Source organism: Thalassophryne amazonica, chromosome 1, assembly GCF_902500255.1.
Source record: "Thalassophryne amazonica chromosome 1, fThaAma1.1, whole genome shotgun sequence".
Taxonomy (NCBI): Eukaryota; Metazoa; Chordata; class Actinopteri; order Batrachoidiformes; family Batrachoididae; genus Thalassophryne; species Thalassophryne amazonica.
In genome coordinates this window covers 171,498,973-171,517,121 of record NC_047103.1, presented here as the reverse complement: position 1 = coordinate 171,517,121, position 18,149 = coordinate 171,498,973, and the positions used below count along the sequence as shown (strand labels likewise).

Genomic DNA, 18,149 nt, shown 5'->3' with positions numbered 1-18,149 from the left:
GTTCTCACATACAAGGAATCTGATCTGGTGTCATTGGTCCATAAATAACAATAAAAAGAAAGTGGAAAAAAAAAACTTCTGTGAGAAGTGAAGGAGTCAAACAGACAAATAAGCAAATAGACAAAATGATGTTTACTGTCAGGTTTGTGTTCAGTGACTCAAACTAACAAGATCATTTTTAAGTCACTCAGCAAAACTGTTGCATCGATGCCACAAAAACATACCAGAGTGAAGTTGGTTACCGGTTACTAGTTACTTATTTGGCAGTTTATCTTTTCATTTTTATTTTTGGTATGAATGACTTCCAGTAAATCTACAGAGATGCATAACATAGGAAGTCAGCCTGAAATGATGAATATCTGTCTGAATATCTGTCCAGTCCAGGCACTTATTCAGCTGAAAAAAACTGTTTATTTTTTGGTCAGAATGGCTGTTTTCATCCAAGGAGATGATTAATGTAGGTTTTGACTGAAAAAATTGGATTACAACTGTAAATCGGGCTGAAATTGCGAATATCTGTCTGAATATCTGTCCAGACATTCAGTTACCAGTTACTTATTCAGACACTTATTCAACATTTTGTTAATTTTTGGTATAAATGACATCCAACGGAACCACAGAGATGCATAATTTAGGAAATCTACAGGCTGAAATTGCGAATATCTGCCGAATAAGTAACTAGTAACCAACTTCACTCTGGTCAAAAACATTTAGTTAAAGTTTAGTGGATTTAGATAAAGGGGCGGGGCTTGGCCATTTCTAAATATAACAAAACCAGTATTGAGTAAAGTTGGTGTCTCGTCCTGAACAGGTAATGGTAATGTTCTGAACAGCTTTAACTGAGTGTTAAAGCTTCAACCTTACAGTTCATGAAACAACATAAACAAAACATTTTGTCACATGCAGATTTTTTTTCTGAGAATTTTTCTGTCGTTGCAGTTTTAATTTTTTTTTTTTTTTTTTTATATTTCTGTCCTGATAGAGGTGATAAATGTTGTTTTTAAAGCTGAAGAAAGGAGCTGAGTACTCACCAGGCCCATGTCTGCACGCGTTCAGTCAACTGGTGGCTTCAACTCAGACTCACACAGGAACAAGCGCCGCGGTCACAGTTCACCGAGCTTCAGCCCGTCCCCACGCACCGCCACGAACCAGCCCGCCGTGTGAGTGAAAGAAACTCAAAGGTATTAAAAATCCTACAAACATCAAAGCTTTTGAAATCCTTCAAGCATCATCAAAGCTTTTAAAATCTCACAGACAGCTCACGGTCATGATCAGAATGATGAGCACCCTTAAATTTTAAGTCAAGTCTGGAAACATAAGCCCCTGTTGCACTTCACTGCATCCACATCACACAACCACTTGGGTCCTGGATGGCAGCCACCCAGACAGACAACCAGTGCATTGCCCCTTCTTCAAAGTAGCCATCCACCTGCTGGAGCCAGGTGAAATGTGGGCGTGTCTTTGTTCTTCTGCAGTCTCTGAGGCACCACATGGACTAAATGTGGTGTCTGATGTTCCCTCACAGTGTCAGTGATCCTTCTCATCTGAGTCTCACCAAGTAACCGTTCACTGGACACAAAGTCATTCCAGCAGGACGCAAAGATCCTCCACAGAGACCTGGGACCAAAGACATCCAGTCCTCACCTTGGGACACTGGTAGAGTCCAAGTCTCAGACAGCAGGACAGGAAGCACCAGGAAGACTAAAGACTTGGACCTTCATTCTCCTGCAAAAACATCAGCAATGTTCTATAATCAGAAAACTGGTCAAAATGAAGTTGAAAACTCTCTCCCTTGGTTCTGACACTTTGTACTTTGGCTTCATTTTGCACCGTGTTGACCAAATCCAGGCTGGAGTCTCTCCTCTGGCTCCGGTCACTGGATTTGAAACTTCATGAAGTTGTGTGACTGACTCACACCATCCACAGCTCCTCCAATCACAGCCACAGAAGCCTAGAACATGTCTTGGTGGCTTCCCTCACTTGTGTTCTTCTTGCAGGGTCACTGAGTTTTTGAGAACCATCTCCTTCAGGACAGTGTTTGAATTTCTTAATAATCCATTTAAATGTTCATGTGGTCATCCTGAGTGGTCTAAGGCTGTAAACGTGATGATTTATTGTACTTCTTTATTTTGTTTAGTAACTTTGTACATTTTACTAAATATTCTGATGATGCAAAAAAATGCTGTTTACTTACAAACATAAACACATTAAATTCAGTGTGTGTGTGTGTTTATACATAAACTTCACATGACAGCAGATCTGCTCTAAAAAAGGTGAATTTAAACGGTGCATTTTGCTGCTTTCTCTTTATTGGTTAACAGCAGTGATTTTTATTAAATAAAGGGGTTGTGCTGTGCAGCATTATTGTCTAATGTTTACACTTAAACATGTTCATATCCTCAAACTCCCACAATCCTTTGTCTCTGTGCACACAGACACGTCTAATAAGACAAAAATTAGTCCTGAAACATCTCGTTTTAGATTTGTGTGACGTGTTACTGAACTTCATCCCTGAACACCCGCTGAGCCTGAGACACGCCCACTGTGGCAGTCTGCGCTCTGAGACACGCCCACAGCCCGGAGAGTCCTGGGCTTTAGAAGTGGGCGTGGTCAGCCACAGGCAGAGAATCGTTGATGTTTGTGTTTGATTGGCTGGACGCTGACACACGTGGAGGTCACGGCAGGTCAGCAGGAGGTCAAAGGAGCACTGTTGTGATACACGTGACCGCTGCGTGGGCATCAAATGCCTGCTGTGTGCTGAGGTGAATCAAAAACAGGCGGCTTCACTGAACCGCCGTGGTCCGTTAGCTACACATTTGTGTTTGTGGAGACGCGCCAGTGGCTCTGAGGCTCCGCCTCCAGGCGGATCAACCAGCTGTTTCATAAAAAGAGATGTGAAAGAAGATGCTGGTGAACCCAAACGAACATCTTTACTGGAAGGAAACCTGGTAGACGTACTCACCGGGACCAGAACATAAACCAGATCAAGGACCAGAGCGGCAACACTTTAAGTCCCACACGGGTTCAGATCCCATCAGAAACCGCCGGATCCAGCAGGCTGCTCTGATCCAAAAACATCCCTATCACTTACTTAAAAAACACAACCTTCTCCTGACAGGTGGCTCCGCCCAGATCTTATTTCTGCAAAGATGAGGTCAGAACCCAAAATGTTTGTAGAAAATACGAAAAGACCCCTTTAAAACAAACACCTGAACCCGAGACGAGTTCAGACGACCAGGAGGAAAAAAAGAAAAAAATACGACGATAAATTGAGTCACTCATCAAACACGAAACAATAAAAACTGTTTCTGTTCCTCCAAACATGGTATTAATGCCCCCTGCAGGCCAGGTACAGTCAGTGCAGCACCGCAGTCATTCAGCCCAACAACTCAGTTTAATGTTAACTCTAATGTGGACATTTATATTACCTCCACCAAGGATGCTATTCATTATTACTGTTAAATGAATAAAAAAAAAAAAATCAATCTCAATCAATATTTATTGACTAAGGGGAAAACATAACTTGGTCATCATCCGTTTTTGAAAAACCAGTCCGCTGTTCTCGATGAAAGCAGTCGGTCAGTCAGTCGCATCCTGTCAAATCCATACAAGTGGGATTCAGTTTGGATCCTGATTCACATGTTATAACAGTGTAATTAATATACATTCACATAAATATGTTTCAAATATTGTTGATAATTCCTCGATCGTTCAACCCCTTTGGAGAAACTTATTTCAGTGACATAACATTAAAAATAGATATTAAATCATGGCTTCTAAATAATAGGGAGCGTGAAAGAAAAGTTTGAAAACAAACATTTTCTGATTGTTAATATTTAACCAAATGTTTCACCAAGTTTTTTGTTGTTGTTGTAACTCTGTTAGAATAATTTGTAACTTTAAACAGCGGAAACTCAGATTCTCATTTTTAATCACACAAATCCATCCATTCTTAATAATAATAATAATAATAATTCACTGAAGTAATATTTTTTACTCATTTAAATAAAACAAATTTTTGGCTGAAAATGGGTGAAAAAAAAATTGTTTTGTTTTTAAAAGTAATTAACTTCTTTTTTTTTATTAAATCAAACTTGGTGCTGCCGGCATGTTGGCTTAGTGGTTAGCACTGTTGCCTCACAGCAAGAAGGCCATGGGTTTGAGTCCCACCTGTGTCCTTTTTGCGTGTTCTCCCCGTGTTTGCGTGTTCTCCCCGTGTTTGCGTGTTCTCCCCGTGTTTGCGTGTTCTCCCCGTGTTTGCGTGTTCTCCCCGTGTTTGCGTGTTCTCCCCGTGTTTGCGTGTTCTCCCACATCCAAAGACACGCAGGTTAGATGGACTGGAAACTTTAAATTGTCCGTAGGTGTGACTGTGTTTGTCTGTATGTGACCCTATGACAGACTGGCGTCCTGTCCAGGGTGAACCCGCCTCACGACCTCTGACTGCTGAGATAGGCTCCACCCCCTGTGACCCTTGACTGGAATAGGCAGGTCTAAATGAATGAACTTTGTGACGTCAGAAGCAGAAACTATGAAGTGGATCCACATAAAAAGGGGCGGAGTAAGAAAACATTTTGGTTTTTTAATCATCAGTGGACGACCTGGCGGCTGTGCTACGTACCACCTTCCATTCTGATTCTTTGCTTCAGTTTAATTTTAAAAACTAACTATTAAAATATGAGTATTTTATTTCCACCTCAAAGAGCTTTGAACTCATCATCCATCAGATTTTGTGTTTTTTCTTTTTTTTGCAGAATATTTTCCTGCCCCCTGTTTCACTGCAGTAATCCAGATGAAGGTTCCCACCGTCCCTACGTGGTGTCCGGTCTGTGGCGGTCCTGAGGCTCTTCGGTCCAGCGGAGGGCGGCGGCGTGGGCGTGTCTGTCCCAGCTGCCTGTGTTGTGTCCGCGTTTCCTCTGGTGGCGTTTGTAGTTGTCCCAGTGGCCCGTGGTGTAGCCGCACTCGGTGCAGGCGTACGGTTTCTCCCCCGTGTGCCGCAGCATGTGTCTTTTCAGGTTCATGCTTTGGTTGCATGAGTAGCTGCAGACGCTGCACAGGAAAGGTTTGGCGCCCGAGTGGATGCGCTCATGGCGCCGCAGGTTGGCCAGGTTCCCGCAGGCGTAGCTGCAGACAGGGCAGCAGTACGGCTTCTCGCCCGTGTGCACCCGCAGGTGTCGCTTGAGGTTGTTGAGGTGGGAGGATGTGTAGGGGCAGCGGGGGCAGCGGTGTGGTTTCTCCTCAGAGTGGATGTGGGCGTGGTGGGTCAAGTGGGCGTGGCAGTAACAGATCTTAGTGCCCCGTTGACCTGTCCTAGATCCCTGTGATGTCACTGGGCTCTGTGGGGGTGTGGCTTCGTCTTTGGTTAACAGCTCCCAGGAGCAGCGACGACAAATCTGACGCACAGAAAGAAGACGTGAACATTTTAACACAAAAACCCATTTCAGCTCATTTCCAACAGAAAGCAGAAGTGCCGGGAGGTTTTGGGAACAAACCCATGTCTGATGACTTGGTCGTCCTCAGAGACCTCGTGGATCTGAAACCAAGGTCTGGAATCTTCCAAATCTGTGATCACTGATTTTACTGAACTGAATTTAGATTTTTAATAAAACCACTGGTTGCCATAGAAACAAAGCACACTGAAGAAACCAGACTCAGTGAGGATCAAACTGGATGGGACTCGGACTGAAACCAGCTCATGGATGGTGTTTGACCATCAGGACAGCAACCAAAACAAATCAGCTGATCTTAAAAGCGTCCTGGATCTGCAGTCCTCTGTAAGCCCCGCCCACCTCTGTTTCTGAGGCTGTGCTTCAGTTTGTACCCAGGTTAGGACATAAACACCGCCATGGGACGTGTTCCTGATATATTGAGACGTGACATGATGACCCCCACCCCCCAGGCAAATTTTGTAATTTGTAAAGGTCAAGGGTCAGGCACAGAGTTCTGTCCTAGGGTGTCTCATGCTCAGTGCCACTACAGATTACAGTAACAGAGATTAAAGCCCCCCCCCCCCCACACACACACCCTAACCCCAAAAAACACCCCGTACCTGTCCTCCATCACTGTCCCCCTGGCTGTCCACTTTGTCCACGTCCAGGTCAGCGTCCTCTAAGGTCAGGCCACACAGCTGGCAGCACAGAGGGAAGAGGAGGGCAGGGAGCAGGGCTGAGGGGGAGCCGAGGGCGCCCCCCAGAGTCCGCAGGAAGCCTGAGTCCTGGGACACCTGTAGGGTGACCACTGGAAGAGGACGAAGACAGAAAACTGTGAGAATGCTGTAAACTGAAAAAACAAAAAAAAATCATCTCACATTCTTTTAATTTACTGTCCAAAGACCAGAAGGATGGGACACGACCCCAAACTGTCCTCTGAGGTTAAACTGGAGCAGCACTCAGTGACTTCGTCTCAGCAGCTGACGGTTTCAGTTCAGCTTCAGGTCGATCTGAAATCAGCCACAGAGGATGTCGCTTCCTCTTTCTGAAGAAAACATTTTCACTTTTGACTCGTCGCTTCTGCTTTTCTGCTCTGTCATTTGAAAGTTAAAACCTTTTTTCTCCCTGAAGATTAAAAACCAGAAACAGTGTTTGTTCGCACGAGACAGTCACGTGTTTGAATGTTCATATCTCAGCGTTCAGGTGACGCTTTAATCCAGAGGGAGTTAAAGAACGAGGAGAAGCAGGAGACAGCAGAAGAACGAGTGCAGCGACCTTCAGGGTCACTCAGGGCCACTAGAACCAAGTCCCACGTGGGACAGCAAGTTTCCCTCCTGATGGTTTTTGGTTTGTGAGGAGCTCCTGAACAGCCACATCTTCATCCTGGAAGAATCCATCCAGTGGCATTGGAGGGGTCATTTTTCAGGTCACCCAAAGCTTTGCTCATGGGCACGGTGGCGAGTTCGACTGCAGGTTTATGGCAGCAGGAGCAGAGTGAAAACTAGAAGCTGGCTGTGAGAGAGCCGAGTGCCGCTCCAGCTTTTACATTTATTTACGTCACCTTCAGCTTTTACCTTCTTCAGTTTCACCATCTGTCGTTTTCCTTCTTGCTCGTCTCTTTTCTTTCTTCTGCTGCGGCGGTTTTGCCTGCGAGTGCATGCGCTGGTGCCGCCGCAGGTTGCTGAGGGAACTGCAGGCATAGGTGCACTGGTGACAGCCGTACGGTTTCTCTCCAGTGTGGGTGCGGGCGTGGCGCTGTAAGTTGACCAACTGGGCTGAGGCGTAGGGGCAGATGTAACAGCGGTACGGTTTCTCTCCGTCGTGGATGCTCCTGTGGCGTTTCAGGTGGTTGGAGTAACGGGAAGCGAAGGAGCACAGTGAGCAGGAAAACATCTTCTCAGAGACTTTGCCTCCTTCGTCTGCCGTATTTACATTTCTGCTCTTGCTGCTGGAGTCGCTATTGATGGTTTTGTTCAACCCACCCAGTAGCGAGGAATCATCTGAAGCTGGCTGCTGCTTTGATTGGAGGCCTTCACATGACAGGCAAAGCTCCGCCCCCAGGTCCACTCCTTCAATAAAACCAAAAAAGACAAAATAGTTAATCCAGCTAAAAGCTCTTTAGCTGTTGTTGCATCATCACCTCTAAGGTTCTGTGTCCATATAGTTTGTTTGTACCTGGCAGAAAAGATTTTATTGATCTTACGCCGCAGAAACTGACTTCTCTTCAGAGAAAAATAGAAGCACCTCATCGCAGCACATTAACAAGAAAACCTGCCATTTGTGGTATTTCTTTCTATGACAACAAACAGCCTACAACTATCTTATAATGCATCTGGTGATAAAAGCGCTCACCCTCAGCTGGAACATCACGCCTGTCCAATCTGTCATCACAGATGAGGATTTTTATTTGTCTCTATTGCCATAAATTTTGTGTGACAAAATCAGCTGACTGTTGATAGAGACAGCAAAATCAAATTACTCCTGTTAGAGTGACAAGTTTTGCACCATCTGATTGGTTGCTTGAAAAGGTGCTACAGTGATGACACAGCACCTTTCTGAATAGTTCAAAGAGTTTCAACTTAAAGCGCTCAGAACAGCCACAAAAAAAAGTAGAGTGTTCTTCAAAAACAGAAGACACAAGTGCTTTTTCTCTAGGTGGCTGCACACAATCTCTTCATTTAAACCAAGAGAGAGATAAAGAAAGACACTGGCGCTCAGGAAAAAAAAAGAGAGGGGGAAGAAAGCTGTATGGACATGGGCCTTAAATCAATGACAAGAAACAAAAGACAAAGAGCAGATACTCAGATCTAAGCCTGTGTCCAGAGGGGCGTCTCCCTTTACAAGAGAGGATTGCTGGGAAGGTGGATTCTTCAGGTGCTGGGTTCATTCCTGGAGAGAAAACTGTTTAAGAAAAGCTGTTGGCACAGATGGAAAGAGACTTAACTGACCAGCATCTCTGTCCAGACCCATGATGTCAGAGTCTCCAAAGTCCAGCAGGAAGTCAGAGTCTAAAACCAGGCAGCCCGGCTCAGCAGCCATGGCGCGGAGCTCCGAACCCACTGCACACACAAACCCCGTTACAGGATCCAAATGAGACAACAGTGGTTTCATACATTAAACACAAAGTCATCTTCAGAAAACAGTGACACGTTTTATTTTCCTCAGTCAATCTGCACGTCTACAGATCAGAAAAGTTCATCACGCCGAGCTGTTCACCGGGTATGGAGCAGGCGAGCTGCACAGAACATGTCACCATGGTAGCATACTAGGAAACCCCGGCTTCATCTGCTGTCTAGGTTTTGTGAAATCCCCTTTTGGGCTGCACAGAAATGTCACAATATTCAAAACATGTCAGAAGTGGTTCAGCTGGTTTTATTAGCTAACGTTCAATAAATGTAAAAATACTTTTAGACTGATATGATTCTGGGTTCTGGGTCTTTCTCACACTTAATACAACAAACTACAACACAAGTTATCTTAAAGGACACAGGACCAAGGTCTGGACCGGCCCATGAGCAAGCACACGGGTGCAGAGCTGCAATGATTAATCCCTTATTAAATTCATCACCAACTGTTTCAGCAATCGATTAATTGTTTTGATTTAACGTATTCAAATTCTCTAGGTTCAGCTTCTTAAATGTGATTTTTAAAAACTAAAGTAAACTGAATATTTTTGGGTTGTGGACAAAATAAAACACTTGCTGGTGTCATCTTCAGCCACAACTCACTCCACATTCTCTATTGCTCACTGATCTCCCCATATTTACACTACTGTGCAGAGGTCTGGGGCAATAATTATAAATGTACAACACAACCATTATTCATACTGCAGAAAAGAGCTATAAGAATAATTCATAATACTGGTTATAGAGACCACACAAATTCACTATTCTTAAAATCAAAAATTTTTAAATTTACTGATCTGGTTCATTTTCAATCAGTACAAATCGTGTATAAAGCAGTAAACAATTTACTTCCTGGAAATATTAAAAACATGTTCTTTAATAGAGTAGGGGATTATAATCTGAGGGGGGAGTTTAACTTAAAACATCAGTGGGCACGTACAACGTTAAAAGGTTTTTGTATTTCTGTTTGTGGAGTGAGGATGTGGAACAGACTGAGGGTGGAGTTCAAGCAATGTCCAAGTATGAACCAGTTTAAGCAGCGGTATAGGTACATGGTTTTTTCTAGCTATAAGGAGGAGGAAGGGTGTTGAGGGTTGGGGTGCTTTATTGATCATTGTTTAGTTGTGTACACTTTGTTTTTCTATCTTGTAAATATGTAGTATAAAATCACACGCATTGCATATGTATGTAGGTATGTGTGTGTATATATATATATATATATATATGTGTGTGTGTGCAGATGTGTATATACATATTTGGGGCATATGTAATCATTGGTAGTGGGGGAGAAAGGGTTGGGATAAATAAGCTGATGCTTCACTATGTTGGATACATAGTGTTAATTATTTATTTATTTGTCTTGTTTTTATTTGTCTAATTATATTGGGTGTGTCGTGTCTTTTTCACTCTTCAGTTACCTTGTGTCACATGTTCTAAATAAACAGTAAATATTTATATATTTATATACAATTTAAATATTTATATAAAAATATGGTGTTCACTTGATATGTTTATGATGATGGGATTTGAGTTTGTGTTGTTAAATGTGTCTGTATCATGGCCCAAGCAGAGGGTCACCCCTTGGAGTCTGGTCTGCTTGAGGTTTCTTCCTCAATACATCAGAGGGAGTTTTTCTTACCACTGTCGCCTGTGTGCTCGCTCTGGGGGTTGGTAATGAGTATGTATGTATGTATATATAAGGGATGGGCGTTTATAAGCTTTGCTTCTGCTCACCCCCTTTGGTCACACGTCACTGTGGAATGGTCTTGTGTATCAGTTTTTTGTTATTGTTGAGTCTGTGTGCCAAATAAATTCATTCATTCATTCACTTTATGGATTAATCCAAAAAAATCCACAGATTAACTGATAACACTATGTAACACAATTTTTGTTCCTGGCTTCTAAGTGTTATATTTTAACTGCTTATGTCTAAAGTCTATGGAAAAATGACTACATTCAGCACAAACTTTGATTTTATTTTTTTTAACGTTCTAGAAAGTTCTAAAAGTTTCTTGAAATTTCTAGATAATTCTGGAAACTTCTAGAAGATTCTGGACAGTTCTATCAGTTAAAGAATATTCTAGAAGACTACTCAGTAGTAGTGAAGGTGAATCGAGAATATTCTTGAAAACAGACAAATTTCAAAATATCATTGTCTTGATCACAGAAGCAAAGTTTCTGTGGAATAACAGCTATTTTCTATTTATTTAAGGGATAACAGGTTAGGTTTTCTTTCTTTGTGTCTCATGAAGAGACAAACATGTACAAGATTGATGAGTTTTGTGAAATGACATTTAAAGAACAACTGAATTTGAGAACATGAATCAGAGTCGATGCTGCAGACGCCACAGTTTTTAAAACAGCACACGACACAAAATACTGCTTCTTTTTTCTATGGGCCATTATTGTAGCAAAAGTATTTGCAAATGTGTATTTTGAGCTGTGTGTGTGTAACCAGATCCACAAATACATTAAAAAAAAAATCTGTATGTGTGTAACCATGTGTCTGTAAAAATCGAGCCACTAGATTGGTTGTGTTCTTACACGTGAACTTTTCTTTACTCCTGCCAATCCACAACTGCGTGCAGCCAGTGGTGGGCACAGCGAACCATAAAACATCCATCGGTTCGGCTTTGAGAGCATCTTTTTTTCTGTGTTTCAAAGACCAGGAACATGGATGGATCTTCTATCGACCAATGGGCAAGTAACATTTATGTCTTTTAATTTTAAATAAACACAAGAATAAAATAATAAGAAGAACATTTTAACACATATACTACTATATCCTATGGAAGCACACTGCATTCACTGGATCAAAAAATAAAAATAAAAAATTTAACACCTTACCTGATCTTGTAATTACGATATCGCATAAGGTGTTAAATTGACCCCTGCTTCAGAACCACGTACTGGACATACACAACCAAAACGTCTTTATGCAGTCCCACGGCTTCCGATCCCTCAGTAAAGACAAGCGTGAGAATTCCAGAGTCATAATCAAATATCGGCCAATTTGTAACTGCCAACGGCGCGCTGTGATCGCACACAAAGTGTGGCTTTTCCCCTAAGGTCTTCCTGGATGAATGAAATTCCTCCAGGGAGGAAGCACATGGGGCACCCAGAGTGAAAAGTGCATGGCTGGGAGTTAAGCAAAGTTGGAAAGATATTGAAAGATTTGATCTTCCGGAATCAGTAACTTCAATAACTCGCAGCTGTGGAGCTGCATGAGGATTTGGACTCTGTTACACCTCCGGCCATTAGAGCGGACAGAAGGCCATCAGAATGACACCAGGAGGTGGGCCGCTTCCACGATCAAGGATCACCGACATCAAGGAGTCAGAACGTCAGCACAGACACCACCCCCAAGGCACAACAGAGGAACCTATGAACCCGTCTGTCTGTAGGGGAATGTCAGCACCATCTACATGAGGGGCAGCATTTTTATTGTGGCCAGCTCGGGTAACATGGTTCCTGGTCACTTTGGGTGACTTCCGTGGGGGTGAATCACAGTTAACACCGAAGGTGAACTCAACAGAGTTAAAGCCACAATCTCCTTTGAAGGGGCCTCCGAGACTGTTTCTGTATCCATTGACTCTGGTTCTGATGCTAATGGATGGATGGATGAGATTTATTGTCATTGTCATTACAAGTGCAACAACATCGAGATTACATCCACACTCACATTTCCACCGACAAACAGCAATTAATCCACAGTTATTACTTGTTTACCGAATAATGGCACACATCAGAATTAAGACAACACATATACATTTGACACTGTTTATGTGCACTAAACTTGAAATAGTCCGTTTTCCAAATTGAGGCGAAGTGAGTGTGTGGTAGCCGCTGCAACTGGAGTCGCGCCGCCGCTAGCTTGGGGGGAACGGGGATCTGCTGCAGCAAGAACCGCACAGCCCCCAGAGGGGAAACGGGTGGCGTGAGTGGTGGCTGGGATGGAGTGTGTGACGGGGGACAGGAGGGGAGGTAGAAGGGAAAGTGGAGCATGTTTCAGTCTTTGTCCATATGTGAGTCTGTCTGTCCTTGTGTACTGGAGTAATAAAGATAAGGAGGCAGCCAACCTTCCCAAGGCAACAGAAATTCTTCTGGAGGAAGATGAACCTTAAGCTACTCCCTTTGCCACGCCCCCTAGAAGTGAACGCCGTGGATGGCAGTGCCTGAGGGAGCGTCTCTCTCTGCTCTCTGTCAGTGCAGCAGAATTTACAGATGGACACACAGAGTCCCTGAGTTTCCACATTTTTGGCAAAATGTAACATCCAGTTATTTTGGGGCAACCTTACTTAAAGAAACATAACCCAAATACTGAGTGGACCACTGCGCAGATCCTGTCTTGGGGGCCAACATGACTCCATACATGCCGAGCCCAACCTGAGGAGTCTCTGACACCTCCCAATCCTGATCTAACTGATGTCCCCATGCGTTGTCATGATTTAGCCACAGTGGTTCGTCCTTGTGACTGTGCAGTAGAACCACGCCCCCAAGGGGCAACCTGTACCCCCTTTCAGGACCTGGACGACAAGCCATGGAAGAGTACATCCACGACTCGCTCACTGCTGGTTAATTCGACCTTCCTCATCCCCTGCTTGACCTTGTATTGATTACAGAGGTCTTATTGACATTACGGTGAAAAATAGATACCCCCCCCCAACAGGACTTGGTTAATGACGTGCTTAACCACTACAGATTTTATTTACACATTTGTGAATCTGGTTTTACACACACACACACACACACACACACACACACACACACACACACACACACACACACACACACACACACACACACACACACACACACACACACACACACACACACACACACACAGGTTGAAATACACATTTGCAAATACTTTTACTATAATACTGAGCCCATAGAACACAAAGCAGCTCGGAGGGCGGTCTGGACAGGAGGAAGGAAAAAAGGAAAACAGGGAAAGGAAACCAGTGAGGATGAGATATGTGTGGAGGAGGAAGAGCAGGAGGGGAGTGAAGGAAACAGAAAAGGAGTCAAAGACGGGACAAAAATCTTTGTCTTTTTCTTAAATATTTATTGAAACAAATGACAACCTGAACATTCATGAACATGTAATCCCAAAATAATAACCACAGGCCCTATGAAATAACAATAAATAAATACACACACACACACGACGATCAGCTCAATCAGGTCCAAAGGTTTTCAGTCATCCAAGATAAATGATACAAGATTGCCCCTTTCAGAATCCCATCAACCCTCTGAGCCTGAACTTGATTTGTTCAAGTTTGAAGAAAAAATGAGATCTTTCAACTTTAAAGAAATAGATGGAGGACGTGAAGGCTGCCAGGGCAATTATGTTCTGTGTCACGCTGGCAATGAAGTAACGGCAATTACATCCACCTATGAGCTAGTGAGGGACACAGTGTGGACTCCAGGAACTCTATAAACAGAGATCAGCAGACAAGAGTCCAGCCTGATGCCAAGAGTGTGAGAGATAACATCAAAATCCAATATGACTGAAGTTTGGGGCAAAGAAAAAAACATATGACTTAAATCACAGGGGGAGGAGTTACATCTATCACACGGATCAGAAACATTGGGATCAATTTTGGATAATTTGGACTTTGATAAGTGCAGCCTGTGGACTACTTTAAACTGAATAAAGGAAAGATGATGACGTACACATTCCGTCAACTGCCTTATCCCAGAAATCTTCCCTGAACTTCAAGCCCAACTCTTGTTCCCAATTACAGATACTTTTATTGACTGGATGACTGTCCATTGAAATAACAAGATTATATATATCCACAACATAAGAGCTTTCTTATGGGCCACAAGTTCAAAGAGGTCCTCCCAAGGATGATTAAGGGGCTGAGAGGGGAACTCTGGAAAAATAGTAGATGTGCAATGTCTAATTTCCCCCCCACCCCCCCCACCCCCAAATAAATGACACTAGGTAAGGCCACTTGGAGGGAGGTGATGGTCTAGTGGTTAAGGTGTTGGGCTTGACTCCAGAAGATCATGGGTTCAAATCCCCGCCTGACTGGAAAATCACTAAGGGCCCTTGGGCAAGGCCTTTAATCCTCTATTGCTCCCGGTGTGTAGTGAGCGCCTTGTATGGCAGCACCCTGACATTGGGGTGAATGTGAGACATTATTGTAAAGCACTTTGAGCGTCTGATGCAGATGGAAAAGCACTATATAAATGCAGTCCATTTACCATTTGCCACATCAGTAAAATTAAGAAAGGTATTATCCTAAAAAAGATCACAGAAACATTTGCCCTTCTTATCCCATAGATAAAATGCAGTGTCTAAGAAGGAAGGGGGAAAGAGGTGATTATTACATAAAGGGCCAAGAGCAGAAGCAGAAACACAATTGAAGTGACAATGAAATTGTTACCATATTTTAATAGAGGCAAGTACAAAAGGATTATCTGTGTACTGAGACGGGGACACAGGGAAAGATGAAAATAATAAGGCAGGGAGAGAAGTAGACAAACACAACTGAGCTTCTAACTGATATCAAATGTAACAGGCAGTGTTGCCACAGTTACTTTGAAAAAGTAATCCAATTACTGATTACTGATTACTCCTTGAAAAAGTAACTTAGATACTTTACTGATTACTCAATTGTAAAAGTAACTAAGTTAGATTACTAGTTACTTTTTTAGTTACTTTTCCCAGCTGCCGACAACAACCCTCTGCCACCTCAACATAATGATGCTTGTTTTGCCAAAACTCACTTTATAGTCACCCTTTCTTGACTTCATTGAAAATAAATACTTGTTTTATAAAAAGTAAAATAAAGACCTCTTTCTTGACCTCATATTTAACTGTTGACAGCACTGTAACAGTAAAACTTGCAATTTCAAACCTACATTGTTTATAAATGTAACTATTAAATTCATTCTAGCATTTTTTTTAACATTTAAATTGTCTCTAAATATTTTACTTGTCGAAATTATTATTTTAAGTAGTATTAGTAGTTGTAGTAAAAAACGGCTTCAAAACTGGACCTTTAATCTAGGGGTGTTGTGAGGGGGGCACATCCCTGCCCCACGCCCCCATTCTATCTGGATTCGCCCCTGCTTTGGCGTTTGAGCACAAAGAATGGATAACATTTATTTATGCAGAAAACATGACCAGATTTACAGGTAAGAAAGTTTTATTGCGTTTTCACATCATGTGGTCCTCAGAAAGAGAGTTTAGGTGCATTTGAGTGGAAAATAGTGTTAGTTGTTGACGCGTCGCGGAGGATCAGCTGTTTTTAACGAGCAGATACGGAGCGGCTCAGCTCAGAATTCTAAAGGAGAAAAATAAAGCATAAAAATGTATTTGTAAAGCTCAGTGTAGGTGTGCTGATCACCGCGCTTTAAGAGGTGAGGACGAGTCGAGCAGCTGCAAAAAAAACGCGGATGAAAAGGTCACAGCTCGCTTAAAGTGGGCAGTTCAGTCGAACCCCGACCTCCTGCCCACAGACCAAGTTTAATGCTGCTATCGACCCACAATGTAAAAATAATAGTAACGCACAGTGACATGGAGAAGTAACTTTAATCTGATTACTCATTTGGAAAGATTAACGCGTTAGATTACTCGTTACAAAAAAAGTGGTTAGATTAGAGTAACGCGTTACTAGTAACGCGTTACCGGCATCACTGGTAACAGGAGCTTTTAACAATAAATAAATAATAGAACAGAATAGAAACTTTATTGTCATTGCACATATATACATACATATATACATACATACAACGAAACTTGTCCTCTACATTTAACCATCCTAATTACAGTTAGACATATTCCAACCACTAGGGGCAGTGGGCAGCCACAGTTTGGCGCCCGGGGACCAACTCCAGATGTAGATGCTGCCTTTGCCCACCCAGTCTACATGTGTTTTGTGGACTTGGAGAAGGTGTATGATCGGGTACCCGGGAGATACTGTGGGAGGTGCTGCAGGAGTATGGGGTGAGGGGGTCCCTTCTCAGGGCCATCCAATCTCTGTACTCACAAAGCAGGAGCTGTGTTCGGGATATCGAGGCGTAGTCGGGGGGAGGAGGGTTTCCGGTTTGGTGGGCTCAGGGTCTCATCACTGCTTTTTGCAGATGATGTGGTCCGGTTGGCTTCATTGGCCTGTGACCTCCAACACTCACTGGACTGGTTCGCAGCCGAGTGTGAAGCGACTGGGATGAGGATCAGCACCTCTAAATCTGAGGCCATGGTTCTCAGCAGGAAACCGATAGATTGCCTACTCCGGGTAGGGAATACGGCCTTGCCCCAAGTGAAGGAGTTCAAGGACCTCGGGGTCTTGTTCACGAGTGAGGGGACGATGGAGCGTGAGATTGGCCGGAGAATTGGTGCAGCAGGGGCAGTGTTGCATTAGCTCTACCATACTGTTGTGACAAAAAGGGAGCTGAGCCAAAAGGCGAAGCTCCCAATCTACTGGTCAATCTTCATTCCTACTCTCACCTTTGGTCATGAGGGTTGGGTCATGATCAAAAGAACTAGATCGCAGGTACAAGCGGCTGAAATGGGCTTCCCTGGGACGGTGGCTGGTGTCTCCCTTAGAGACAGGGTGAGAAGTTCAGTCATCCGTGGGGAGCTCAGAGTAGAGTCACTGCTTCTTCTCGTTGAAAGGAGCCAGCTGAGGTGGTTCGGGCATCTGGTAAGGATGTCTCCTGGGCGCCTCCCTAGGGAGGTGTTCCAGGCACGTCCATCTGGGAGGAGACCCCGGGGAAGGCCCAGGACTAGGTGGAGAGATTATATCTCCACACTGGCCTGGGAACACCTCGGGATCCCCCAGTCAGAGGTGGTCAATGTGGCATGGAAAGGGAAGTCTGGGGTCCCCTGCCGGAGCTGTTCCCCCGGTGACCCGAACCCAGAAAAGCGGTTGAAGGTAAGTGAGATAATAAGTGATGAATATTAAATTAGGTAAAGACAGACCTCCACTGAGCCAACATTTTTGGAATAATGATTTACGTACTCTTGGAGTTTTACCTACCCATATAAATAAGGAAATCATTTGATTGACAGATTTAAAAATGTTTTGGATAAGAAAAAAAGAATGCAGTGCATCCGGAAAGTATTCACAGCGCTTCACTTTTACCACTTTATGTTACAGCCTTATTCCAAAATGGAGTCCTCAAAATTCTACACACAACACCCCATAATGATAACATGAAAAAACCTTTTTGAAATTTTTGCAAATTTATTAAAAATAAAAAAAACTAAGAAATCACCCATACATAAGTATTCACAGCCTTTGCTCAATACTTTGTTGATGCACCTTTGGCAGCAGTTACAGCCTCAAGTCTTCTTGAATATGATGCCACAAGCTTGGTGCACCTATCTTTGGGCAGTTTGGTCCATTCCTCTTTGCAGCACCTCTCAAGCTCCATCAGGTTGGATGGGGAGGGTCGGTGCACAGACATTTTCAGATCTCTCCAGAGATGTTCAGTTGGATTCAGGTCTGGGCTCTGGCTGGTCCACTCAAGGACATTCACAGAGTTGTCCTGAAGACACTCCTTTGATATCTTGGCTGTGTGTTTAGGGTCATTGTCCTGCTGAAAGATGAACCGTCGCCCCAGTCTGAGGTCAAGAGCG

The 18,149-nt window shown here is 43.4% G+C and overlaps 2 protein-coding genes across 3 annotated transcripts in view; both read right to left on the bottom strand.

The window, feature by feature from the left end:
* plaat1l (phospholipase A and acyltransferase 1-like) overlaps positions 1–1,040 on the bottom strand; it is a 9,611-nt gene extending 8,571 nt beyond the window's left edge. The window contains exon 1 of the mRNA XM_034181151.1: positions 1,032–1,040. Coding sequence (XP_034037042.1) covers positions 1,032–1,040 — 9 coding nt within the window. The remainder of the gene's footprint in view (positions 1–1,031) is intronic.
* Positions 1,041–4,363: 3,323 nt separating this feature from the next.
* LOC117518341 (zinc finger protein 513-like) overlaps positions 4,364–18,149 on the bottom strand; it is a 31,727-nt gene continuing 17,941 nt past the window's right edge. The window contains exons 2-5 of one of the 2 annotated variants that reach the window (XM_034179450.1): positions 8,375–8,485; positions 7,001–7,495; positions 6,047–6,234; positions 4,364–5,390 (exon numbers count right to left, since the gene is read on the bottom strand). In XM_034179450.1, coding sequence (XP_034035341.1) covers positions 4,809–5,390; positions 6,047–6,234; positions 7,001–7,495; positions 8,375–8,485 — 1,376 coding nt within the window. In that variant the 3' untranslated portion in view covers positions 4,364–4,808. The remainder of the gene's footprint in view (positions 5,391–6,046; positions 6,235–7,000; positions 7,496–8,374; positions 8,486–18,149) is intronic. The other variant, XM_034179458.1, reaches the window with a different exon arrangement.